The sequence below is a fragment of the Tyto alba genome, unplaced genomic scaffold, assembly GCF_018691265.1.
Source record: "Tyto alba isolate M040663 unplaced genomic scaffold, T.alba_DEE_v4.0 Super-Scaffold_8, whole genome shotgun sequence".
Lineage (NCBI taxonomy): Eukaryota > Metazoa > Chordata > Aves > Strigiformes > Tytonidae > Tyto > Tyto alba.
In genome coordinates, this window is record NW_024881329.1 from 24331930 (window position 1) to 24358285 (window position 26356).

General features: G+C 44.0%; 1 protein-coding gene across 15 annotated transcripts in view; it reads left to right on the top strand.

Moving 5' to 3' along the window:
• POGZ (pogo transposable element derived with ZNF domain) overlaps positions 1 to 26356 on the top strand; it is a 38965-nt gene that overhangs the window by 2185 nt on the left and 10424 nt on the right. For 5 of the 15 annotated variants that reach the window (XM_032999481.2, XM_032999480.2, XM_042785527.1 and 2 more), the window contains 6 exons: positions 10021 to 10145; positions 22070 to 22245; positions 22991 to 23099; positions 24053 to 24346; positions 25137 to 25406; positions 26180 to 26289. In XM_032999481.2, the coding sequence (XP_032855372.1) occupies positions 10021 to 10145; positions 22070 to 22245; positions 22991 to 23099; positions 24053 to 24346; positions 25137 to 25406; positions 26180 to 26289 (1084 nt within the window). Of the gene's footprint in view, positions 1 to 10020; positions 10146 to 11970; positions 12133 to 17038; positions 17277 to 22069; positions 22246 to 22990; positions 23100 to 24052; positions 24347 to 25136; positions 25407 to 26179; positions 26290 to 26356 lie in introns of those variants that run through there. The other 10 variants (XM_042785529.1, XM_042785524.1, XM_032999485.2 and 7 more) reach the window with 10 other exon arrangements.

Sequence of the window (26356 nt, forward strand, 5' to 3'; positions counted from 1 at the left end):
TCCTCGCCTGCCCTGTCCCCTTATGCCGACAAGAAACCTTGGACCGCTCGCCACCCTTGGCCAGCGCTTTCTCCCTAGTGAGCAGCGAGCCCCGACCTACCTGCTTGCCTGCCCCATTGCTGGGTCAGGAATTCAGTTTACCAGGCTCTTCTGGAGAAGGACTGGGATCACTGAAAGACTTTATGTAGAATACCCCCAGGCTGATTCTTCAGGCTACAAAGGTTAAAAATTACATGTTTGGTGTCATCAGGACGCTTGCCTGGCCCTTACTGTGGTCCTGTTCTTCCGAGCGCCTGGCGATGCCAGGCTGCTGCGTTGGGGCGTCCCCACTCGCTGCTTCTTCCCCTCGGCTGGGATGCGACATAAAGCAGGTGTGGAGATGAAGGAGAGGCATGAATCCTGCTGCCCAACACCCTTGCAGAAAACACGCAACACATGACAACACACACAGCTTTATTTTTATTAACTTGGCAGCAGTTGCAGCTGTCACCAAGACATACCAAATGGGGCAGGAGTGAGTGATCGGAAGTGGGGGTAGAGGATAGGGGGGATCTGTTGCTTCTTTTAGGAAATACTTCGCAAGCATAAACGAATTACGCCTTTTCCCTACTCGGTTTCTCTGTGTACGCTGTCCTAGAGCTTCAGGGTGCTGCAGTTGTTAATTTTTATCCATGAACGTGAAGCCGCGCTTGCGGCATGCACATCTCTTTTTCACTTGTGTAATTATTAGCGTGTGTACGGCTGTCCTGCGGGGCTACCCGCCCAGAGAGCTGGCTTGCCAGTGCTGCTTTAAGCTCTGTCTGGGTGCGGGGTTCGGCAAGTGTTCCGTACAGTTGTGTGTGTGGATATATACAGTTACGTTGTTTATGTGCCCCATCCCCACAGCTGCTTAGATACTGTCAGAGAGCCTCCGACTGTCTTCGTGCCAGTAGACCTGCATCCACAGTGACATGAGTGGAGCGCTCCATACTGTCTCCTCACAAAAGAGCCCGCTGCAGAAACAGCTGCAGACACGCTCTGGGCCTCTAGAAGCTTCAAGGTAGTCCCGTGCTCACAAAATATGCCAAAAATCAGAAAGCGGTTTGTTTTCATCACTCTGCAGTTCAAACTTTAAGGTAGATAACAATCATTATAATTGAGTGTGTAATAATACATTTTAATTAGTAGGCATCACACACTTCAAAGCCTTTAATAAAACATATAGAACTTTAAATGATAGCATTTGTAGGAAATGTAATATGCCTTTTGAAATTATTTCAGTACCCAGCAAAGTCAAGTCAACCACATCAGTCAACAAAACATAAATTTACCTTGGCCTGAAGGATGTAACTGTTGAACTCTGGCACTCAGCTTGCATGGTGCCTTTCACCTCCCCTCTTCTTTCGGAGGTGTTGCTCATGATGAATAGCCATATAAACAGTAATGAAAGCATCATCCAATATGTATTTTCATCACTTAGATTATATCAGTTTTAGGCTGTGCCAGTTAGTCATTAAAAGCCACTGAAGGGCATTATCTGTATTTCAGGGCAGGGATTGCAGCATGTCTTGACAGCAGAAACCTTTATTGTAGGATTCATTTGCATTTAATGTAACCTCGTCAGGTTTCTAGGTTCTCACGAAGTTAAGAGACGTTCCTTCCCATTAAGGACACATTATCGAAAGTAAGTGAGAAAATAAGTAACAAGGCAGCAATTCTGTTCAGGCTGCATGTTCACCAGGGGAAGACATAATGGAGAGAAGTGGCGGCCATTGAGAAGGAGGACTTGGACAAGAGACGTTGATTTATGCATTAATTTCTGTCCTAAAGCCTTCACTGAATCATCTCCTCAAGCTTATTTGTAGGTCTCTTAAAGCCAGACCCTCATTTTTATGTTTTAGACTTCCTTTCCTGGAATGTTGGGAAGGGAGGAAATTGTTTTATAGCAAGTAGTGAAGAAAATTTAGGAGCCAATTAATTCTTAATATATATTTTTTGAAAGGATTGGTGTACTGATAGCATTATCACCATACTGCAATTAAACCTACAATAGCAACTACAGGCTGGCATAAAAACTGACAAACCTTTGGCAGAAAGGATGAAGAAAGTTTACGCACCTGGTGCTAAAACTGTCACCACCTGGGATGCAGCCTGTGCACAGCCTCCCTCTGCGCAGGGCGGCCGCGTTCCCCCGTCACTGGAGGCGGCAGGCTGCCGGTTGCCCCGGCTGCGTCTCTTGGTGGCCCGCTGGCCAGCGCGCAGGGGCTCTGGGAGCTCCTGGAGGCATTCCCTGTGCAGGGGCGTTGCAGGGACCTCCTCTTTGTGCTGGGGCGGCGGCGTGCCAGCTCTGTCCCACACTGCTGCGTGCCAGGTGCAGCGTCCGTGAGCGAGGTGGAAGCTCGGCTCGGGAACTTGCAGGAGTCACCTTTGTGCTAAAATCCGTTAGTCCTAGACTTTTGGAAGATGCAAGGCCCATCTTTAAAGTTCAAGAACTATTTCCTCAGCTTCCATTCAGTCCTTCCTCACTAACAGTCAGCTGTGACCATGGGAGTCAGTTGGGGCTTTTTCCATAAAAAAAAATGAAATACTAGCATGTTAATGCTATGTGCTAACACTTGGATTGATCCTCCCTGCGTAGTCACTTGGGTATTTTATATTGTAAATTCATGTGAAGGTGCATACTCTCTTTTGAAAATGCGAATAAAGCTTTAAATTAGGATTGGTGAAGGCTTGATGTTATCTTTTAGGGTTAGGATATCTGTTCTTTAAAATGACTTAACTTGCTACCCATTTTGTGATGGTCAGAGTGTAAATGTATTTGCATGTGGCGTTCGTTCCTGTCCAGAGAAAGGCAATAACACGCAGCTCGAGTCTAGGCCGGGAGCGAGGGGGAGGAGTGGAGGTTCCTGAGTCCTTCACTGCTCTCTCAAAGCCTCCCACACGCGATCCGAGCAGGGCTGATGAATTCCTCCTGTTCTCCCGTCAGTGAAGTGCGTGGCTGCATTCGTACCTCTGTAGGTAACCGCGTGTTGGAGGGAAGACATTGTGAAATTGTGGGTAGTAGCCTCTGTCCCTCTGGGATAATGGTCTCTCTCCCTCTTTGTTCTGTCTTCAGACAAAATTCAGCTTTTTGCTTTACCAAGTCACCTGTATCATGGAGTACGTATTTATTCCTGACCTGCTAGTATGCCCTTAAGACTGATTGTGTTGCAGATGATTTCACCCAGTAGGCAGAAATTGGGCCACCAGCGGTGCCCTGACAAGTACTGATTTATTTATACTTTTTTTTAATTAAAAGCCTTAGAAAGGGAAGCTTATATAGCAAGAGTAGTGCATCCCATCATGTGAATTTTGAAGAACACTGTGAACGACTCATTAATTTGAAGTCCTTTTTAAAAAGAAGTGTGTGTATATACAGCATATGTATGTCATAACTTGTTTGCTTTGTGTCAAATAATATCAAGCTGTGAATGAAACTGTAAATATATAACCACACATCTTTTAGAGATCACTTCAATGAGACACAGCTGCCTTATTCTGCAGCTGTCATGTAAAACCTGCTATCCACAGGTGCTTTAGATAACAGTAAACACTTGGGACCTGATTCTTTCCGCTTGCATCACTAAGTCAGTGAAATTACTGAGTTACAACTTGCATTGTGGTAGCGAGTCCTTTGTTTGCCACCTCATTTAGGTGGAGAAACTGGGCTAAGTGTTTATTTTGTTTATTGAGATGTTTCTGAAGATTGAAAGTGCCAGTGATCTTTCAAACTGCAGTACAATGTTTTGTCCTTTCTACCTGTTCAGTCATTTTCTCTTGAGAAAATGATGGCAGTCTGTAGGGATTATATCTGATACCAAACTATGTGAAAGTGCTTCGTTGATAAATAAATGCAATTGGATCTGGTCATTTCAACTGAAATTTGGAATTTAATGGAGATGATTTTTTTTACTTTTTTTTTTTTATTTTTTTTTGCAGTGAGGCATAGGAGGAAAAGAATTCTCCTTTTCTTGTGACAGGATAATCTGTCTAGTTGTATGCAAATAAAACGTCTGTATTGTTGGATTTCCCCTGGTAATGGTGATCACATTGATCCGAGAATGTAATCAGGTGGCTGGCCTTTTAAGACAAGAGTTTAATGGCTGTTGGCTTTTTTCCTCTGTATGGCAACAATGAGTGTGAACCACATCAGCTGACAAAAAAAAAGGGTCTGTGTCTTGCAGTTGTGCTGGTTATTTGTGTAAGGCTAATATATCTTGGCTCTTCCACTGAAGATCTCCCATTTTCCAGCTAAAAGGGAGAGAAAATACCTTTCAGTCTGAAAGGCTTTATTTCTTGCAGTGTGTCTAGAACACTTTGTAATTTTTTTTGTAAATTTTTTTGGCATCCATATTTTCAACCAAGCATCTGCCAACTATGTGCTGAAAAGCTAAATGTAGAGTATTTATCATTGGGATTAATCATTTTATTGAGCAAAGGCTTCTTACATACAAAAATATTCAAGATCAAAGCTTTGAAAAACAAAGCTGTTACATTATAGAAGAGAGGAGACATTTTCTTAGTTCAGTTGATATGAACAGATGAAATACTATGCGCATAATGTAAGTTAGTGTCAAAAGAAGCTTGTAACTACAGTCTCTTTAGCATTTTGTCTTTGCATCTTTTGAATAATTATGAGGTGTTGAATAATATAATTTTTACAATGTGTGCAGAGACTTCCTCTGTAGTTCTAACCTTCCTGGGCAGCCATATGTGCACGCTTTAATTAATAGAGCAGGTTATTTATCCTGACTATTTATAGACTGCCCATCACTACAGCACTAAGGCACTGTTACTTGTCTGGCGTGGAGTAATACGATTCCAGACAAATAGTTACTGTTGTAAGCGTCACCGGGTTTGCCAGCGAAGAGAAGCTTTGTCCTAGAAGCTTCACCGAGGATTTTTTCTAGAGGTTTCTGTGAAGGATGAATATTGAAAGTCACAAATATGTAGCTACTGATCACTTGTAATGGCTGTCCACCCGAGATCTTAGTCTGTATCTTGTATGATTTGGCTTGGTTTTGCTAAGATCTTGTAATTATGAAGAAGTTTGTGTTAACAGGCAGCACAAATAATATTTAAGGCTCTTTGATTCTTGCTTTCCCCTGCTAAGCAGATCTCTAGCAGAAACCTGTACTTCAGAGCTTCATTTGTTGCAATCTATTTTCTTACCATTTGTCACTCTGAAAGGATTTTTGTTGTGGTTGGTTTTGTTTATTTTTTTTTTTTTTGTCTTTTTTTTTTTTTTTTTAACAGGACAGGAGGAAGTTTGACTTTATGTTCAGTGATGTGAAAAAGGGCTGGGCATCTTGAGGTTTTTTTCTGATTAAACCACCCACTTCTAGTAGAATCTTTGGCAAGTCATTTAATTTTACTAAACTCTGTTTCCCACCTTTGAGATAAGGTTAATAAAATTTTTTACACACTGCAGGTTTTATGTAAATGAAGAAGCTGGTAATGTCTTTGAAGCATGCAGGTAATGGGTGCTGTGGAGAATGTGAGCTTTTTCATGCTTAATGTAATACACTTGGTTAATTGTATATTAGGATTACTACAATACTCTTTGGTTTCTTTTTTTTTTTAAATATACTAATGTAATTTCATTTGACAAGTAAGAGGCTTGATTTATTTTTTTTAATCGATTGTCTATTTTTTTTTCTCATTGACTGCAAGAAGTTTTACTAAGACTAGTTTTAGGCATAGGTTTCTGTGAAGATTTCAGCAGACACATTTAAACAACTACCGCTCTATACCGTTTTTATGAGCAGGAGTTTGGATGTGTTAAGTTGGGGTAATTTGGTTTATGTGCTATATTTATTAGTAATGTTTTGTGTATTTGGCAAAATGAAAAGAGCTAACTGTTACAGGAGTAGTTAATTGCTTCCTATAAGGCAAAAGCCTCAGTGTCAACAACTGAAGTATACCTGCTGTTTCATAGTAGTGCAGAAATACCTGGTAATACATGTTTAGTTCATGAATTACACAATACTGTAGGAAAATGGAGCCTCAAATGTCCCCAGCAAGGCATTTAAGCCACCTTGCCTCCCTTATAGTATATATCCGTACCTTCTCCTACAGATCAGTCTGCTCCCAGGAGCATCCAGAACTGGACATTCCATGAGTTCCCTGGGCAGCCTGTTTCAGTCCTTCATCTTTATTCCTAGTAGCTTTTTGGGGCGTCTAAGTTGGAATCTTGTGTTCTTCCGTTTGAGCTCTTCGTTTCTTGTTTCCATCACAGATGTGGGGAAGAGACCGCTTCTTCCCACTTGGCGGTAGCCTTTTACCTATCTGCAGATCACTGTGCTTCTGCGTCCCCTCTGTGGATTGAACAACTCGGGTCATTCCATCATTTCGTGAAAAAACACACTTTCTAGCTCTCCTCTGGACTCAGGAGTTGGCTTCAGGCTGTCTCGGTGTTGTGCTCCAGGTAGTGTTGCAGCATGCAAAGCACAGCCTCATTGTTTCGCCTGAGGAACCATTAAATGTTCCTTTGCTTGTTGATAACTTGCTAGGGATCCGCTGGCCCGCTTGGCAAGCCTGAGCTGTTACTGGGCTTTTCTTGACTCAAAATGCGTGCTGGTAAGGTGTGATAAGAGCAAGGAGAAAACAGCTATGGAGATGCGCGCGTCTCTGGGCGGAATACCAGAGAAGAGCGCTTGGGGGACAGCTGGAAGGGGCAAGGTCATTTAAAGTTCCTGAAAGGATGCTTTTTAGGTGAAAAGTTGACCGAGAAGGGCTTGAAACAGTGAGAAAATAAATTAGCTCTTGTTTTGCCTGTGGTCAGAGAAACAGGATTCTTTATACTTCCCTTGTAAAGTCACAATACTAGATAAATATTTCCCTACTAGAAGCTTTTCCTGGTAGAACAAGCCCATGAGAAATTTGAGCAATCTATTTAGGTCCCCCTAAAAGAGGTAGTCTCATCGGGAGTAAGTTATCTATGAGTTGGGTTGGACTTTGGGGTCTTTTTATCTTCTTTTAAAGGCATTCGTAAAGGGCAAATCCAATTTCGTAGAGATCAAAAGTGAAATTATACAGAAACGTGTTCATTTACTGTATTATTTCGGATTCTGCACTGTAAATACGCAAACTTTTGAGGCATGGGGATAGCTATATTAAATACATCTTTGAGATTGGCAGTATATGTGAATAGGCATAAGCCAGTTCTGTGTCCTTGTAGAAGTGGTAGGGCTAGTCGTTCAGAGTCGTGTGCAGGGTAAGATGAACGACTTTTACTCTTTTATCAGTATGAATGTTGAGAAAGTGGGGGACAAAAGATCTGCTACTGAACGAAGGGCTTCCTTTAAGTATAATTCTTTGCTATTCTTAAAATGAGTATTACTGTGCTTCAAAAGCATAATTGGGAAGTGAGAATTACTTGTATAACCCAGCATAAAACTAAAGTGAGTATTTCTTAGTAAAACACCATCGTGCAATGACAGCATTGCAGTACGAACTCTCTGAATCCTTTTTAGACAGATAAACACAGAAAACAGAGTCAGAGTCTGTATCTAGGGGAAAACAACAGTATGTGTTGCTTCAAAGAAAGTGCTGGCAATTTGAATTTGGCAAATATTAACAAGTTCTTAGGATTTGTTTTTGGTTTTGAGGCTTACCTGTTTCAAACGGTTGCTTCAGATCAGCATTTGTTGAAGTCTTGTTCCGACTTCATGTTGTGTCGCAGGAAATTCCTGATGGTCATGCTCTGGCATTTTACACAAATAAAAATTAAAGATTGCGTTTGCACAAGGTGGTTTCAGGCTCAGTTTTAGCAGCCACTCCTGTAAATCCTAGTTTTAGACTGATTTACAAACTGAAGTTTATAGCAGCTTCAGCATTTGTTCGGCCAGAATTATGACTGTATTAGGCTAAGAAGGGTAGGCATAGTTTAACGATACAAGACTTACAATCTAATTGCTCTGTGGTTACTTAATCCAGTTTATATTTTAAAGCTAAGTCTCTTCTAGTCAGTCCACAGTGAACTAAGAGACGTTACTCTGTGTTGAAGCCTTCTGGTCAGCACTGTTTTCTGTGGCTATTGAAAACACAGATTGTCTGCACATGGGTTGGATTATTTTCTTGCTTGTCTCCTATTATAAACTGTTTATTCTGGCCAGTTTGTCTCAGAACATTTCTCATCAGATTTTTATGGCTGTCAAATGGTAGCAGAGATGACAAAATGCAATCATAACAGTCTTTTTTGCCACCAAAATGTAATCAAGAAGAGCAAATCCCTTCTAGACATCTTGATTCCCATTCAGTTGGAGTACAGAACTGGCACTTGTTCTGCTCGCCAGCCTTTCTCGTGGTTGGTAGGAGGGAAAGAATTGATCCTCTTTTACTACAACCCAGGTGGGAAATCGGGAACTTCAGGTTTTGGGGTGTCTTATCTTCTATAATAATCCTTATTTCTTTTAAAAAATGCAATTGAGCTTCTAGAATGAGTAATACTGGTTAAAGACTCTTCTAAATGTATTCCTAAGGACAGTTAAAATTTTGCATAAGCATCACTTATAAGTGAAGTTTGGAACCACCCAAATCCTGAAACAATGCAAAACTCGATCTGGGAGGAAGCTTCTTCCAGCGGCTTGGCCTAGGGATTGCCAGTTGTTAGGGCCTGATTAGAAATGTGTGTCTGTCGATTAGGTCTCGGTGATAATAGTGAAAATCAGCTTTTTGGAGACCTTTGGTGGTAACTCTACCACCTCCTGAGCAGAGATGTCCTCTAGGACACTTGTGACTGTTGCTAATTGTGAACCATCTTGGTTTTAATTCCATCTTGATGGTCTGAATGTTTAATTGAACTCTTAACTTTGAACACATACAGATTTATACATCGTTGAGGATTAGATTAGATGCAGTCCCAGGAGAAAACACTTGACTTTCACTGTAGTCAGATCCATAGAAACTTGTGTTCTGTGTGCAGTGGTGCTCGGAAAAGCAAACAAAGTGGGAAGATACGTAAATAGTGGAGCAGAAAGTAACACTGCGAGCTCTGATGTTATAACATCCTTATATTAGCAGTGATACACCCCCTGCTTATGTAACTGCCTTTGTCTCTGCTTCCCTGTCTCACAAAGACGTAGCCAAAATAGAAGTTTTAGATATTGGTGGCAAGAATGAGAGAGACTTATTCACGAGGAGAGACAAAACAGGCTGGAATTGTCTGTTGTGTCTTTTCTCTAACTAAATATGGTAATGATTATACCCAGCAGTGAGTGGTGTGGAAAAGGTAAATTGGGTAAATTTACTCCGGAGATCGAGGGAACGTTCATTTGAGTTGAAGGACAATAACTATGGATCTAATTGCAGAAAACCCCTTTACTTTTTTTTTTTTTTTTTTTTTTTTTTCTCCTTTGAACTAGTTCATAATTGTCTGTCCTGTTCCCTGCTACAAGGAAGGTAAGCAGGAGCCAGGGCTGTGGGAGTGTGCAGGGATTCGGGTACATGCGGGTTTGATTGGAGGGGTCGGCTGAGGTTAGCCGAAGACTGTTCGCACATTTGTGCACGCATTTTTTACTCATTTAAGCTTGGATATTCAATCTCTGTCATGTGTGTTGGCAATAATCCTAGAATACTCAAAACCACAAACAGAACAAAACCCATGATTCTTCCTTCTTTCAGTCCCAGTTATTTATTTAAAGGTACTGGAGTTTGGGGGGCAGTGACTTTGGATTTCAAAGCTGTTAGGTTGGCTTTCTTACGCAGGAGAGGCAAAACCACTGCATTTTAAGTCAAAAGCAAGGCTTTTCAGCACCAGCATCACAAATTTATCTGAAAAGGAAACACAGCCTATTAAAGTAGGATGTGGAGTCTACTCTATAACCGGAGAAATAAGCAAGAACCTGAAAATATGCAATTCAATCTTTTTCTTTGGAATACTGAGCAATAAAAACGTTGTTCATATTTCTGGCATTAGAATTTTTCCTGCAATGAATGACTTTTGCTGCCTGACAAAACACAGTTTTCCAATAAAGGTTTCTCTTCTTTTTCCCTTTGCAGGATGGCGGACACGGACCTTTTTATGGAATGTGAGGAGGAGGAGCTGGAACCATGGCAGAAAATCAGTGATGTGATTGAAGATTCTGTTGTTGAGGATTATAATTCAGTTGATAAAACTGCTACGGGTAATTAACTATTTTAGTCTAGAATTAATCCTGTTATCGGTGTTAAATCTTAAAGGGAAATGGCAGTGGTTGGTTACATCCTATCCAGTAAGTAGTCTTACTTGACAGCTAAAAAACCTGTTAATGAGTAATGCACCAAATTTCAGTTTTTCTGGTGGTGAACAGAGCTTTTGAGTGCTGGGTAGAGCTGACACGATGGTGGTGCTGCACGAGGCCAGGCGTCCTGTGAGGCAGTAGTTTAGGAGGCAGGAAGTACCTTTTCTCTCTGTGCAAGAGAAGTCAGATGTTTGCAGGTGTTGGAAAGGGTAGCTTGTTTAAAAAATTAGAAGGGAACTTTGGTTATTAGTGTTCTACAGCCAAAGTAGTAGTTGCTTAAAAGTAGAGAACTGATAATTTACATAGAAGATGGTGCTTTTTCTTCTATAAAGTGGTTTAGTGTGCATCAGCGTTCAGTGGTGACCAACTTTTAATCCTTCTAGCAGTTTTGAAATGAGTGAGAAAGTTAGGTGTTCGACTGGTGAGTTGTATTTCCTGTGACTTAACTTACGTAGTCAAATGTGAGATTAATGCTAGTTTATTATGACATTTAACCCATGATTTGATATAATCAGTTTCGGTTGGTTTTGGTTTGGGTTTGGGGTTTTTTGGGGGGAGTGGGGGGAAGGTGCTTGTTTTCTGCGAATGGAAAGATGCACAACTTTGATGTTCAGAGATTGCATTTAATGTGCAGGTTGCAGTATGTTGCTCTCCACTAGTTGTCTCAAATTATGAGAGATTTGGACTCATAAAAAGCAACAGTTGTCAGATGGGAGGCTTTCTGTTTTTTAGATGCTGTATAGTTCAATTTGTAACGGAACCCTAAGTAAAGATACAGGGATGGTATTTTCTGATTGTTGATTTCTGTTGGTATCAACAGAGTGAGTTGGACCATTTTGCCTATACCTATCTTATACAAATTAAACCTTGATCATGAGCATTTTGCAATTTGGAAGTAAATGAAACATGAGTATAAGAAGAAAAACGTTTATTCACTGTCCCTTTGGTTCTTGCAGCGTATTCAAGTCTGGTGTGTGGGAAAAAAAAATTTGCCCCAGTTATGTGTGTGGGTGAAGCAGACTGGCATGTTTAATAAGTTAGGCTTTCATTTAGCCATTGCAGTTACTTTTTCTTGGTCAAGATCAAGCAAAGCATCAGCTTAATATCTGGGACAGCGGCGGGTTCGTGTGCTGCCCTGGGCCGGGGCTGTCCAAGGGTGGTGAGTCGGTGTGTTCTGCGTTCCTGGCTGCTGCGATCCTAACCTCAGACCCTGGTGTGGGGTGCTGTGGGAGCACTCTTGGTAGCCGGGGCTGCCGACTCCTTGGCAGTAGCTGTTCACCCAACTCAGGTTTAACAAGGTGTGTGTGGGGGGGTGTTCTTCAACACTTGCGGCTTTGGAAGGTTCGCTGATGACTGGGGGTGAGCAGAAGGAGGCTGTCTCTGCTTCCTCTGGCCTTCCTGCCAGGGAAGGTTTAGAAGGAGCTTACTCTGAATAGTATTTAGAGATGTCAAGGCAGGAGGGTGTTTGGAATGACAAAGTGATTCAGTCATAGATGGGTTGGAATGGACATAAAACTAACAGTGGTTGTGAGTAACTTGAATTTCTCTTGTTTGTGCCGTGAGATAGAAAATACAGAGCTAAAGAAGCTGGAAGCGAGTATGGACTATCGTACGAAGATAAAGATTTTATGTAGTGTGGCGGTACAGCCAAGCAGCGTGCTAGTATGGTGTCTCTACAAATAGTGCTTTCTCTATCTTTTCTAAACACAATTATGCCATTCCTTTCTAGCAGTTTCAGTGAGTCTGCAGCCCGTTTCAGCCCCGCTGCCAGCTGTTGCCTGGGCATCCATAGGTGCTCATCTCTCCGCAGCCACGGCAGTCAGTAGCAGTGGGGCTCAGAATAGTGACAGTGCTAAGAAGATGCTAGTGACAGTGTTTGTGAGCAGCAATGGTAAGCAGAAGTGCCTTCCGTGTTCAGAGGGGGACCGTGGGGCTCGCTTGCTGTCGCGTGCTGGGAGCGCGTGAGCTTTCGCAGGCTGAGCTGGGGGGGGGGTGCCAGGGCTGCGCCTGGACGGGAGTCGTGCTGAACCTCGCAGGGGCTGCGGGAGAAGCAGCTGGCTTTCCTCAACTCGAGAGTGAATCCAGTGTCCTCACACATTGGTGGACGTTACCATTGGTAGTATTACCTTCAAGGTAAGATAGAAAATGAAGGTCCTGACTACTCCTCAGGGTCATTCTGGTGCACCACGATGCATTTTGCAAGAGTAGATGGGTCAAACTGGCCAAATCCCAAGATGAATAATTCTGGGATATTTTTTTTTTGCTGTTAAAGGGTGGCTGTGCTTTGTTTCAGTGCTAGCTTAAGCAATTTCTCTACATAACTTAGTATACCTAAATATAAAGTGGGTTTAGAATTCTCTGGGATTAAGGAGCTGTAAAAATATGTAAAACTCACCTAAAAGTCATTGCTTTGTTTTTAGTAAAATTTGATCAGACAAGTAATGAGGAAGGTTCTATGCATTGTTTGAAACAGATATCTTTGTTGGGAGTGTCTTAAAAGAATCTTGAACTCCAAATGTATTAGATATCACTACATAATACACTTGTGATTAATATTTCATAGCTTTACTAATAAAAGCAATTTGAGGCAAATGTTATAAGTCAATTACAAGTAATTAATAAAGGCTTGATGATATCACTATCCTATAATTAAATTAACAGTTAAAAAAGTGCAGCTACTAAAAAAGTAATCTGCTAATAGCAATATATTTATCAGTAAAATATTTGTATACTCTTCTGACAAGTTCAAATATGCCCCAATAGGGTCTGCTATCCAAATGATTGCCAGCTCCCATTAAAACTGCAGGAATCTAATTTGGAGGGGCCTTTGTCACATCCCAAATTTGAAAGGGTTGTGCAGAATCACAACAGACTGAGAAACTTTCTTCTTTGTTCCTTTATTTATTGTTTATTTGTTTGTCTCAAAAATAAGAGCCGTGGCACGCTCTGGAAGCGATTCCAGAGCTCCAGCATATGACAGAAATGCAGTGAAGAAAGAAAAAAAAAAAAAAAAGTGATGGTTTTGTCTTCCTCTCTGTCCCTTGCTGCATTCTCTGGGCTGCAGGAGCGAGCGTTAGAGGTGCCGGAGGATTGCTGTGCACTGCTGTGGGCTGGCTGGAAATATTTTTTTTTTTTTTTGACAGTACATATGGTGCAATTCAGAGGTACACAGAATGGTTTTACTAATGGCTTAGTTTCTTGCAGGCTTTGGAGAAACCTTTCCCTGAAAAGTCAGTATTATGTTTCTAGGCATTAATCACTGTAGTCTGTACTAGAGGAATGAAATCCTAGGTGTAGCTGCCTGTGATCGTTGTCTTTTATATGCTTATTCTTTTATTCTGGCTTGCAAACAGAGGTAGTGGTAGCTACTGGGGAAGAAACACCTTCAGGTTTTACTCCATAGATTAAAAAGTGAAATGGGGTGGGGATGTCACTCAGTGTGACATCCTTTTCCTTTTGTGCATCCCTTGTAGTCTGTCTTGTAGCTGAGCGGCGAGTGGGGTGTGGGCTGCCCGCTCCCACGGGCCCTGCCCCGCCGGGCGTGCCCGTGGCTCCCCGCACCACTGCAGGACCCACGCGGGATTTGCCCTCTTCTCCTGCTGCCTGTGGGGATCTCCTTCCGCCCCACGGGGCGGGTCTGCATGTTGGGGAGGGTTTGCAGAATTTCTTAAGTAATGGTTGATCAGAGAGCTGCCCTCAGACTGCTGAAAAAATGTGGAGATGCCAGAGGTGTGTGTTGGTCTGCTTTGGAAGAGAGGAGGGAGGGAAATGACCTTTACAGCCGCAAGGCGCAGTGACTTTCCAAATGGGCAGAATTTATGACTTGGCAGCTTGGTCAGCTCTTAGCACTGTCGAAACACAGTATGCAACATCAGAGTATTCAACATGGCAGTTAGGGCTGTGTGTTTCAGCGTAAGCTTGATGATGTGGGTTGTATTTTGTGTTTTTCTGATCTGCTGGAATAGGAACAAGCTCTGTGAGGGTGTGAGGGCCCCGCTGTTGGCAGTGCTGTGTGTTCCTGGTCACCGTCACTCCTTCACTGAGCGGTAGGCTTTCAGTGCTTTGGGATGGATGCTGTTAGGTGAAGAAATACAGAGGCTTGCTTGGTTTTTCACAGCTCTGGGGCGCTTCAGGTTTTATGGTGGAGTAAATTCTCCTCTTGGTGGCACCGATGTGGCAGAGGATAGCTTGGCCTGGTAACGTCAGGGCTGATGCAAACCAAAGTTCTTGAGCCTACAGCGTGTCTTTCCTTTCCTGAGGATTGTGTTGGTCGAGTCCCTACCAGCTCGTGTGACGTGACTTTGACTTGCAGGGGAATCCTTTCTGGCCTGCTGCCAGCGAGGATTTTGAGTGGCAAAGTGCCACAGGGACATCTGTCACCTCTTCAGTCCCTGCAGTCTCTGCTGGCCCAGTAACTGAGGGTCACATCCCAGTTTAAGTTGTGACTATGTGGAGCGCTCAGAAAATGAGTCGTGTCTGGAGTCATCCCAGCTTTCAGCAATCTGTTTTTTACACTCATGGCTGTCGTCTTGCATTTTGTTTTACATTAATTAGAAAGACTTACAAGCTAGGGCTGAAAAAGACCCGTTAAATCCATCCATTCTCCCAGTGTAAGGTTTTGTTGGGTTTTGTTTGGGATTTTTTCCCTCTAGGGTGCAATTCACTTATGAGAAAGCCTGGAGACCTAAAATTTATCCTTTTCTTAAATAACAGCATCAATGTTGGTAAATATCTAACTTTCAGGACCATACGTTAGCAAATGCAGGCTTGAATTGCTTGTGAGGGGTATTGTCCTTCTTAACGCTGAGATACCCAAGCCACCAGCTCTCCTTTGGATAACAGAAGTGCGAACTGGACTGGATAGAAATGACCCCATGTCCAAGAATCAAGAAACAGGATTTCAAAACTGGAAATACCTTTTGGCTTATCTCTTTCCATCGTTCTGCTGGATCCAAATTTTTCCCTGCAGATTAGTTTTAAAATGCCGCAAATTACTGGGACATAAAAGGAAAAATCACTGAAAGCTAAATATATTTGAACTGACGCTCGGCCTAATTTTTTCTTTCCTTAATTTCCTTTGATTGCTTTTATCTATACCTGTATTCCACTCAAACCAGTTCTTTCTTATATTACATATACGTGCATGCCTAGCTGGTATACCATATACCTGTGTCCCTTTCCACAGAGTCCTCGTATCCAAAAAAGCACTGTTGTTGTTGGCAAGAAAATGAGATGGGTGCCACATGGCACATCAGCCTGACAGCTTAACTCCTTTTTAATAATTCCACCATCAGATAAGAATATAACTTACATTCCTGCAATTCTTTTCGCCACAAGAATCACAAAGTGCTTTTTGTCCTGAAAATATAGAAACTATAGAAGAAAAGTACTGCACTTACACTGTTACGCAATTGCTGTGTATTAAATACATGTTTAAGTCAGGTTAAGGTGGGAAGTGAGAAAACTTTGTCTAGTTTAAATTACTGCCTGTGTCAGTGTGACAGGCCGCTTGCAGTGCATGCTTGCTTACTCTGCATACTGCCCTGTGATCCCCCTTTCCCCTAAACCGTATGTAACATTTAGTACAATTTTTCTCTTACACATATTGGCAAAAATTATTTACAGCAGGCTCAGCTAGCCTTTCATCTAGGGAGTGGTGTCATGGCAGAAGCTTCTCTTAGCTTTCCTCCCCGTGCTCCCCATGTCTCGAAGGATGCGCCTTGGAGCAGCGCTCAGCCTGCCGTACTTTCTGGAAATGGATTCAGAGAGCGCAGGAGCCAACTCGAGTTGCTTCTCCTAAGAATGGTGGAATGCTCCTCAGATACCTACAAGTGTCTGGCCCCAGGCCCCAGCAATCCCTTATTTCTCAGAGTGTCCCGGTGAGCTGACTCCACTCACGGGCCGTTGAAGCCTCAGCACTGTGTCCCCACATTGCTCCGGTTCACCCGTCAGCTCTCAGCGCTGGCTGCCGGGGGCCATTCACTGGAGAACAAAGTCATCAAGGAATTGAGTCATCCCAGCCTTGTTAGTCTACCCTCGTAAGCCTGACAGGACTTTTGTTGATGCCCGAGTATTGAATTCAAAGTCTGGGTGTATGGGAACCTCTCAGTCGTGACATGCTGACGTCAACCCTAACCGTTTATCACTGATTTTGATGTGGCTCGTGTCAGTGGTAGAAGCCTTGGCACCGATGGCCTCCTCAGCAGTGGCGTGGTGTGCTCTGCCTTTGAGGTCCCTGCCTCTGCACTTCGGTTCTTCCCACTGCAGAGTAACGTATTGATGGGCTTAGCACTATTGTTCTTCTCTAGGAAGGTCGTGCTGTTACAAAGTGCAGATTGTCTGTATGGGGTTTCTGGAGTATCAGATTAAAGAGGCTTTGTCAGTCCGGCCTCTCCTGTGAGCAGCCAGGGCACATCCAACATGAGGGGCTTCTCCTTTAGAGGAGAGCGGCTCTACTGTGCTTAGCTGAGGGAGAAGATAAAGAAACTTCTCTTCTACGTGTCTGTGTTCTGCCTTCCTGGTAGCATCCTGGAAGTCAAGGAGGAGTTCAAGAAGTGTAGGAAGAGGCCTAGGACTCGCAAGGATCGCTGTGTCCAGGACTAAATGGGCTGCTCAGGAGACTGCTTCATCAACAGGCATTTAGGTCTAAATTACCCTTCTCCAAGAAGCCAGCTAAGGCATTTCCAGTGAGTTACTGGGAAAATCATACTCTTGAGAGGCAGGAGGCAAAAAGAGGAGAACATAATACGTTCTTTCCCAGCAGCTCATTTCTGCCATGGTCTCCTCATTCTCCCTAGATGAAGTAGTGAATCTATGCACATCTGTCTTGGCCGGTGAGTTTAAAGTGCTCCAGGACCTGTGGAAACCTTACAAACCTCCTTGGAAACAATGTGAGAAGTACTGCACGCTCTTGGACATGCTACTCCAGAAGTGTTGTCATTCTCACTTGTGAAAGTCTACCAAAGCCTGAAAAAGAAAAATTGGGCATACAACTGTGTCCATCCTGGCCACATTGAAAAGAACCTGCAGTTTCTGGTAAGGAATTAGAGTATTTATATATGCTTCTGCTATTGTTTTGTCTAGGAATTGATAGCATTTCAGGAGAGAGCAACGGGGCAGGGACCTGCCAAGTCCACACTGCGAGAGTCAAAATCATTGAACTGATTGGACCAGAAGATCTTCATCAGCTGATTTCTGCTTTAAAATGGACTTAAACGCAAAGTCATCTTTTGTTCGTTAAACTAGTACAGGTCTTCCCAGGTTATTTGTAAACTCTAAAGGAGAGCCAGAAGGAGTTGGAAACCTGACTGTCACACTCTGCTTGAGGTTGCACAGTGGCCTCTGTACTAACCCCGAGGTCATCACAGCTTCAGTCTTCAGGATTTCTCATGGAATTCCAGGGGCAACGTAAGACCTCTCCTTTGCAGTCACAGACTTTCGGCGTTTGGCAAGGTCTCCGCGCCTTGACAGATTTGGGGATGACTCTGTGCTCCTTGTCAGCCAAGGAGGAGTAGTAAATGATCTGCTGATGCTCTGGATTTGGGCCTTCATCAGAAACTAGGTGGGATGTAAATGTTCAGAACCTGATAGAACTATCCAAAGGTTCTTTTTTTCTTTTTCCTCAACTTCTTTGTCTCTTCTTTGATAATCGCTGCATTATTTTTTTCATATTGTGATGGGATTACCTGTCTGGATTTTTTTTTAAGGTTTACAAATCCGGGCTATTTGTCTCTAGTTTTCATTCACTCCTTCCATCTTATTCCTACCTCTCTCCAGAGATCTTGCTTTATAAAGCAGCAAAGGCTAGAAGCACATCTTCTTTTTCACTTGGGACTGGAGGCAGCATGCACAGAGTTCAGACAGTAGTGGGTTTGTGCTGCCTGTTTTTCATCCTGAAGAAAGAATTGGTCCCAGATAGGCTGCCAGCCTTCATGATATCTCGCATCTCCATCCTCTGCCTCGGTGTGAGGTTATGTTTGCTGATTGATGGGGATTTTGGCGGTTTTTTTAATGCTCTGGAAGTGGGAACTGGTGTCTCTTTTCCAGCAGTCCCCCCACTGTCTAAGGCTCTTGGAAAAGCGAGGCAAGATGTGTTGTGGGCCAGGCAGTTGTGTGGCTTGGATCTGAACTTTCTGCTGTAGTCTTCCATTGCCCTACTGTTCCTGCCTAGTGTAAACTTCATGAAAACATTTGGATCTTATACCCTGAGGATTGCCAGCCAGGCAGCATCCAGACTGTCAGTGTAAAGCATCTTCCATTGAAAGAAGCTGTTTTGGCTGTGGGTCAGAACATTTTGGCATGCAGCAGGTCTTTTCCTGGATTTACACAGTTAGATAGGAAACATTTGCTGTGCGGGTACAGCAACCCTTTCCTCTAACATCAGCAGTTTCAGTAATGTTGGACCATTTTGTAGCCCTGAAACAACTTGGATGTTCTGTCAGTCTCGTGTCATATTGTGCTGCAGATCTACAGTGGGAAGATTCCTGTGGGGCTCCCTGGATCGTGCCTCCCTCTGCCGATTTGGAAGCCCTTTGTCCTCAAGACACGGATCGTAGTAATAGTGGGATTGAGTAGTGCATAAGCACAAGGACGTGACTGGGTTAGCTTTGTGAGGAAGAATGGTATAGAGGAAGAAGGAATTGAAGCCCGGATAAGTATCCTGCTCATTTTCTGGAGTTGAGCTTGAAATATTTGTGGGCTGATTTTTTTTTTATATATATATTTTACTCTCCCCCATGATATTTAGAAAAAGTAATGCATTTTATACATGCAGATCCCTTGCTGTTGCAGGCCCCTCGCTGTCTTTCGCCCCGGGCGGGTGTATGGGGTCCGGCTGGGGTGGAGGCAGTGTTCCCCCCAGCAGTGCTGTGTACTGGGAGCCAGAAGGGTGTTGACAACACCCGGGTGTTGTGGCGGCTGCTGGGCAGTGCTCCACAGCACCACAGCTCTCCAGCATTCCCCCTCTCCCCGCGGGCTGGGGGTGGGCAAGGTCTGGGGAGGGGGCAGAGCCAGGACAGCCGACCCAGCCCTACGGACCACCTGCTCCTAAGCTAAGAGAAGGGAGGAAGGGGCGTTCGTTAGGATGGCGTGTGTCTGACAGAGCAGCCGCTGCGTGCACTGAAGCCCTGCTTCCCGGGAAGTGGCTGGACATCACCTGCTGATGGGAAGTAGAGAGTAAGTCTTTTGTTTTCCTTGGCTTCCTTGCGCAGCCCTTGCTTTTGCTTTAACAAAGTGCCTTTATCTTGACCCGTGAGGTTTTTTTCCATCTTACTTTCTCCTCCCCGTCCTGCTGAGGAGGGGTGTGATAGTGCGGCTTGGTGGGCACCTGGAGTCCAGCCAGGGCCAGCCCACCAGGCCACATGTCACCTGTAACAGGCATTTGGGAGATGAAGCAGTAGTGATCAGCAGAGGAAAAAAGTCAATTTTTTGCTGAACTGCTTAATGGGATAGGATTCAGCTTTTGCCAGATGACACTCAGTAACCTTAGGTACCAAAGCACCCCTCTCTTCCACGGTCCTTTGCTCCCATCCTATTTCCTTTACGCGCAGCGCACGAGCCAGGCCTGTGCAGACATCGCCTCGCTCCTGCCTAGCTCTGACTTGTTCCCTCACCATCAGCCACCCTGTGCACAAAGTGAGGTGGATTTCTGTGGAAAAGACAACGTCTGGCCGTGAGCTCAAGTTGGGGCTGTCGGAGGGTGCGTGCCAACTACAGTAGCCGACCTTTACAGTTGCTTCTTAGCTTGATGCGCAGCACGGGCTTGAGCTAACGCGGTGGGGGGGCAGAGAATTGTGTCCATCCTCCAGCAGACTGGCCACTGAAGGGGAGCCAGGACAAAAGTGTTCTGCTGAGCATCCTTAATGCTTGTCAGTAGCAAAGGGTTGCTCTGCCTTCTCTAAACCAGTACCTTGGTGGTTGTAGAGCATTTCATCCCAACTTTCACTAGCATGTTTCTTCATTGCCTCCTCCCTCATCCACTCTTCTGCTCCTTTTAATTCTTTCCCCATCTCGGGTGCCAGCAAACGTTGGCAGTAGGTGGGAGACTCTTCTGATCTTTGTCGTGGTGTGACATTAGCCCCCAAGTTGCCAGAAGCAATTGGACTGTATTCCTGGGTTTTAATTTCCTCACTCTGTGCAAATATTGGAGGTCTGCTCTGCTTGGCAAGTGAGAGTTTGTGGAACCAGGAGCACATGTGGGACAAATGGGATTTTGACTGAAGGACACAGCCAAGTACTAGGAAGTGTCTGCTGGGCTGGTGCAAACTGAGGTGACCAGAAGCTGATTAATGTGGATGTTCCTCGGGATAGTCGGGCATCTCAGACAGCCCTTGGGCATCTGTGTAGAGGAAAGTGTTACAAGAAAAAAAAGCACCAGAAAAAGCAAAGCTTGCTTTTCTTTATTGACTGAACTATTCTACTTGTTGAAGCCTGCCACAAAAAAAAAAAAAATCTTTGAGGCAGACCTCAATCCCTACAGTTAGTAGTTCACAAAGCAATTGGATACCTTTTTGATCTGTGGGCATTAGGTAACTCCAGCAGCGATCGTGGGATGTTAGCAGTCCCAGCTCCACCGGGTGATGTGCGCCTGAGGACAGAACCTCATGGCAGAGTTACTGGGCAGCTGTATCTACGTGTAGCAAGTCACTAGTAGACCAGTGCAGTGAAAATCCACCGGGGCAATGCCTCCGTGTGCAGCTGTGGATAACGCTGGTATTAGAACTCCCTGGCAGGTCCGTCGGCCCAATTGCAAGGAACCAAGTTACTGCTGTGCAGTGTAGGGTGAAAGTCACTGTCAAAGAAGCAAACACGAAATAAAATCCACTAGTATAAAACCCCATGAAGATGCTTCAAGCTGAGTGGTTTCACTTCCCGGTGAAGCTGGCTAGCAGCCCCTGCACAGACCGCGGGTCCCGTCTGACACGTGGCAGCTGGCGAAGCCGCAGCAGCCTGGTCGTTTGCGGTTACGTGAGCACGCTCTCGTACCAAAGGACTTGGGTGAAATATTTCATGTATTGTGTGATATTAAGGACGTTGAGTTTAGTGGATAAAACTACTGTCTCTTCCCATCTTAACTTTTTTTTCTAGCAGGATGTTTTGCTTTTGCATCAAGAGAATAAGTACTTTGAACCATTATAAGATATTCTTATGATACAGACGGCACATCATGACTTCAGTGTCATCCAAATGTTTTCACTACCTTCTTTTTTTTTTTTTTTCCCTTCATTTGTTGAAGTTTGTCTGCCACTTTGTGAAGGTTCAGTCCCATCCTCCTCTTTTCATCCGAGGATTCTGAAGATAACTTTAGGTTATTTCAGAATTCTCGTGACCTCCTGGTCCTGGTTAATTGAAACCATCTTCAGACTCCGTGTCCCTGACGGCCTGTGATTGTCAATACTGTTCAGAAACTTTGAGTGTCGCTCTACTTCTGGTACCCATCCTGTGCCAGGGGTTGTAGTGGTTCAGCATAAGTTTTCCCAATGTCTGTCAGCAGGTGAACTTTTACTTAATAGTTAATAAAACCAGTAAAAAATATTTTCTTTAGCTGCTGTGTTCAGAGGGCATGTAGGAGCCAGAATAATCAGTCTCTGAAGTTGCTGGAGGCAAAGGGATTTGAACACCTAGTTCCCAGGCAGCTTGGAAAATCCTAGCCTAAATATGAATATTAAAACAATGTATAGAAGGGTTGGACATTTTCACAAGTTTATTTTAAAACATGCTCTGGAAAAGTCATTCAAATTCTGAAGACTAAAATTGCCAGCTGAGTGAGAAGCAGCAGCCTTTTTACCTGACAAATGTGACTCCTGCTATGTTTCTGTTTTTCCTTCCAGCTGGCAATCCTCTTGTTCAGCAGAGTGGGCAGCCGCTAATCCTCGCCCAGAACCCAGCCTCGGGCCTGGGCACAATGGTAACTCAGCCAGTGCTACGACCTGTGCAGATCATGCAGAACGCCAATCATGTCACAAATTCTCCGGTGGCCAGCCAGCCCATCTTCATAACGACCCAGGTGCGTGCCCTGCCAGCCAGGACGGCTGAGGCGGAAGATCTGGTGCACTCGTCCACCGAGGACTGGTCTCCCTTGAGAAATAATCAGGCGCCTGTTCCAGTGTTTCTTGTGCACTTTAGTGGGTGTTACACCTGAGCTGAAATCTGTTGGCTTCTGGTTTTTTAATTTATGTAGATTTGGAAATAGCTTGTCTTCCTAGTCATTTTGCGGTTGATTCTCACTTGGGAAAATTGGCTCTGTTCCACACCTCAGCCAGTCTTGTGGGACTTCACAGGTCTGATGGGACTTCACGCTGGCTCTCAGCTGGAGCCCTGCCAGCAGGGCCTGACTCCCTCCTGTAGGTGGGTCTGTCCACTCTGCGTGAATTTGACCTCGCTGAATACTTCACTATTTTGTTTTATTTTCTTGAGAAATGTGCAGGTAAATTTTTTTAAGTGTCCATTGGCTTCTTTGAGCATTTGTTAAGACCTGGGAGAAGATCCCTCTAGGTGCTTGGGGCAGGAGAGGTTGAGAGTGGAGGCTGTATGTCGGAATGCTGTAGAGTGTAAGGAAGGTGGCCCTGCTGTTGGGAAGGTGCTGGCTGAGAACAGTATGGCCTCATAGTCCAGTTGGTCTATAGGTGATAGTACTGTGGGGTAGGTTTTTTTTTGATTTGTTTGTCTGATTTTTAGGGTAGAAAGTTCATATTTGAAAGTGCTTCAGGTATGCTCGGTATCTTAATGGTAGTGGTACTGTTTGACTGCAGGGATTTCCCGTGAGGAATGTGCGGCCTGTACAAAACACAATGAACCAAGTTGGAATTGTTCTGAATGTACAGCAAGGTCAAACAGTTAGACCCATCACCCTCGTCCCAGGTAAGGACTGAAGCAAGCCAAAGCCACTGTTGTGTTCCTTTTTAGAGCACCAAAGGTTTTTTTTAAAAAAAAAAAAAATTGAAATCTGTATTTCACCTGTATATCTAGTAGTTCAGAAAAGGAGGGGGTTTTAGTTCTCTAGTAGGTGAGATTTGTCCATATCTGTGGCTGTGATTCTGCTAGTCATTTTGCAGCAGAGAGTCACCCCTTTGATCATAGTAACGAACCACTTTGCAGAGTAGGGGACTTCCAGCTGGGAAGAATGGCTGTCTCTCAGAACTCCACATAATCTAGCCTCTTCAGAAAGCCTCCTCAGGTAACTTAATTCCAAAGTCCCGGCCCATGGCCACCCCTCTTCCTTCCTTTCAAAATCTCCCCGTGCCATGTCAGTGCTGGAAAGCTGCCTGGGAACCAAACCTCACCCTGAGGATGATTCTTGTAATGCTCATTTCTGCTACTGGAGCCTGTCGCGCACCATCAGAAGGACCGAGGCCGCGTGTCACCAGACACCTGCCTTACAACAAAGCAGCCACGCTAGTGACGAGTCGCCTTTCGCTCTCCCCGAAACAAATCTCCCAGAGCCTCATATTGCAAACCAGTTCACAGCTGTAGGATCACCCTTGTCCTGCCATAAGAAGCCTTCCGAGGGCTTCCGTTGGGCCTAGGGATGAGGGCTGTGAAAGTCAGTGGGATTTGTGCTCAAGAGAGTCTTGGGCCTTTCAGAAAATTCCACCTAAAAGAAGTTGTAAATACAATCTTCACTCTGCATCCATGTTGAGTTTTAGTCTGTCTGGGAAGTGAAATTAAGGTGCCAACCTCCTAAAACTTCCACTGGAATTGCTGGGAGTTCTGGGAGCTCAGCGGTGTCGGAAAAGAGGTTGCACTCCGTTACTACTGTGCAAGGAATGGAATTCGATGACCTGATCTACTGTGTTTGTCATTTGTCTCTGAAGCCCCAGGTACCCAGTTTGTTAAGCCGGCAGTTGGCGTTCCTCAGGTGTTCTCTCAAATGGCCCAGGTGAGACCAGGTACAACCATGCCGGTCCGACCCACCACCAACACTTTCACTACGGTCATTCCGGCCACGCTTACCATCAGGAGCACTGTACCCCAGTCCCAGGCACAACAGCAAAGTAAGTCCACTCCCAGCACCTCCACAACTCCTACTGCAACGCAGCCAACCACCCTTGGACAGTTAACTGTGCAGCAGCCAGGGCAGTCCAGTCAAGCTACTAACCCCAAATTAGGTAAGACTTGCCATGGAAAAGCAAGGGGACTTGAGTGTATAACACTGTCTATAATTTGATCTTCAAACATACGGAGTAGCAGCTAAAAGACAGAAGTTGAGTCAGAGCTCCTGGGTTCTATTTTTGCCTCTGTCACTGACTCATGCTTCATCTCTCTTACCAACCTGGAAAACGAGGATAATCCTGCCATCCTGTCCAGTTTGGTTTGAGAACTAGTTACGTTTTGTTTTGTAGAATGTTCTGAGACCATCAATTAGAAGTCCCCAAAAGTAAAAATTACTCTCTGTTAATCACTTGTATTTTTAAAAAGGTGAGGTTGAATACATGATGAACACATGCAGAAACTAACCATGTTGCTTTTTTTTAATGTTGGCTGAATTCATGAGTGAAACGATCGCTCAAGAATAGTGACAAACAATTTAAAAAGGAAAAAAAAATACTTCTTCACACAGCAAGTAGTCAGGTTATTTTTAGCTTTAAGTGGCCATAATCATGTACAGCCGCAGTTAGGAAAGAATAATTTTTATGACCATCAGTACCCTGTTTAGTTCATCGTGGGACTTGGCTCATGTCTTGGCGTGTGATCTGGAAGGTCAGGGAAGTTTACTTTCCCAGTCTTGCCAGCCTTCACATTACTGGACAGGATAGTTGATGGCTCGGTCACCTTTGGTGAAGACTCAAGGTGGAAGAGCAAGAGAGAAGGTGTAGTGGATGGGGGCGGGATTCACACAGTGGATCAGATCTGACTGATTCCTTATTAGTGTTCTTGTATTATCCATTCCCTTGGCAGTGAGTATTGCAAGCTTTGTGACTGTAAAGAGACCTGGAGTGACTGGTGAGAACAGCAATGAGGTTGCTAAGCTAGTGAATACCCTGAACACCATTCCTTCGTTAGGACAGAGCCCTGGCAATGAGGTTGCTAAGCTAGTGAATACCCTGAACACCATTCCTTCGTTAGGACAGAGCCCTGGCCCGCTGGTGGTTTCCAACAGCAGCCCTGTGCATGGTTCCCAGAGATCTAGTGTTTCAGAGTCGTCGTCATCGTCATCATCGTTAAAAGGTATGGTCTGGAGCAGCTATCTTAACTCCATTGATTCTGCTGAGAATTCAGAAGTTTATTTTCTGGAGTAAAATAAAAAAAAAAAAAAAGGCTAACCTGTAACTACTGAGATTCATAATCAGCATAAACACTTGAAAAGCTTTGCTATTAATTTCTTCATCTTTATCTGTACAATTTTGTCCAGCGATTATATTTTGTTTGTGGATATTTGCTTGCACACGTTATTTTGCATTCAAACTTACCGGTGTGCGTGCTGCCATCTTGAGAATACACACACACCTGAAATACTCTACACAAGGAGGCAAAAAGGATAAAAATCTTTGCTTCTCTTCCAAAAAAGCACCTTGCTAAGGTGTTCGAGAGCCCAAAAGTTGATTTAAGGTACATTTCATGTCATCTGTATTCTGAGTTTCTTACTGCAGCTGGAGGTGAAGATGAGGCATTATAGTCTGAGAAACCAAGCCAAACAGATGATTAAAGAAAAAGGGGAGATGAGTTGAACTGAACTTTTTTCCATTTTTTGTTACTCACTAAGTGTAGTTTCGACACACTCCTGTTTTCGTTCTAGCTACTGGGGGGTATGTCTTGACATACAGATTGTCAGAAGTTGGCATACTTTTGCCATTTTCCATGCCTCTTCCAGTCTAGTTAGTAGTAACAAGTACAGCTCTTGAGACTAAAGTATTCCAGCATTCCAAAAAGCTTGCTTAGATTTAAGATGAAGTGTAAGGTTTCTATTTTTCTAGTTTGGTTTTGTGTTTTTCCTGTTACAGTCAGTTCATCTCCTGTTCCCACATTTGATTTGCAAGATGGTGGCAGGAAGGTCTGCCCAAGGTGCGATGCTCAGTTTCGAGTCACTGAAGCTTTAAGAGGACATATGTGTGTAAGTAACCATTCTAAGATGGTTATTTTACTAATGGATAATTGCTCGTGATTGTGAAGTGCAAAGA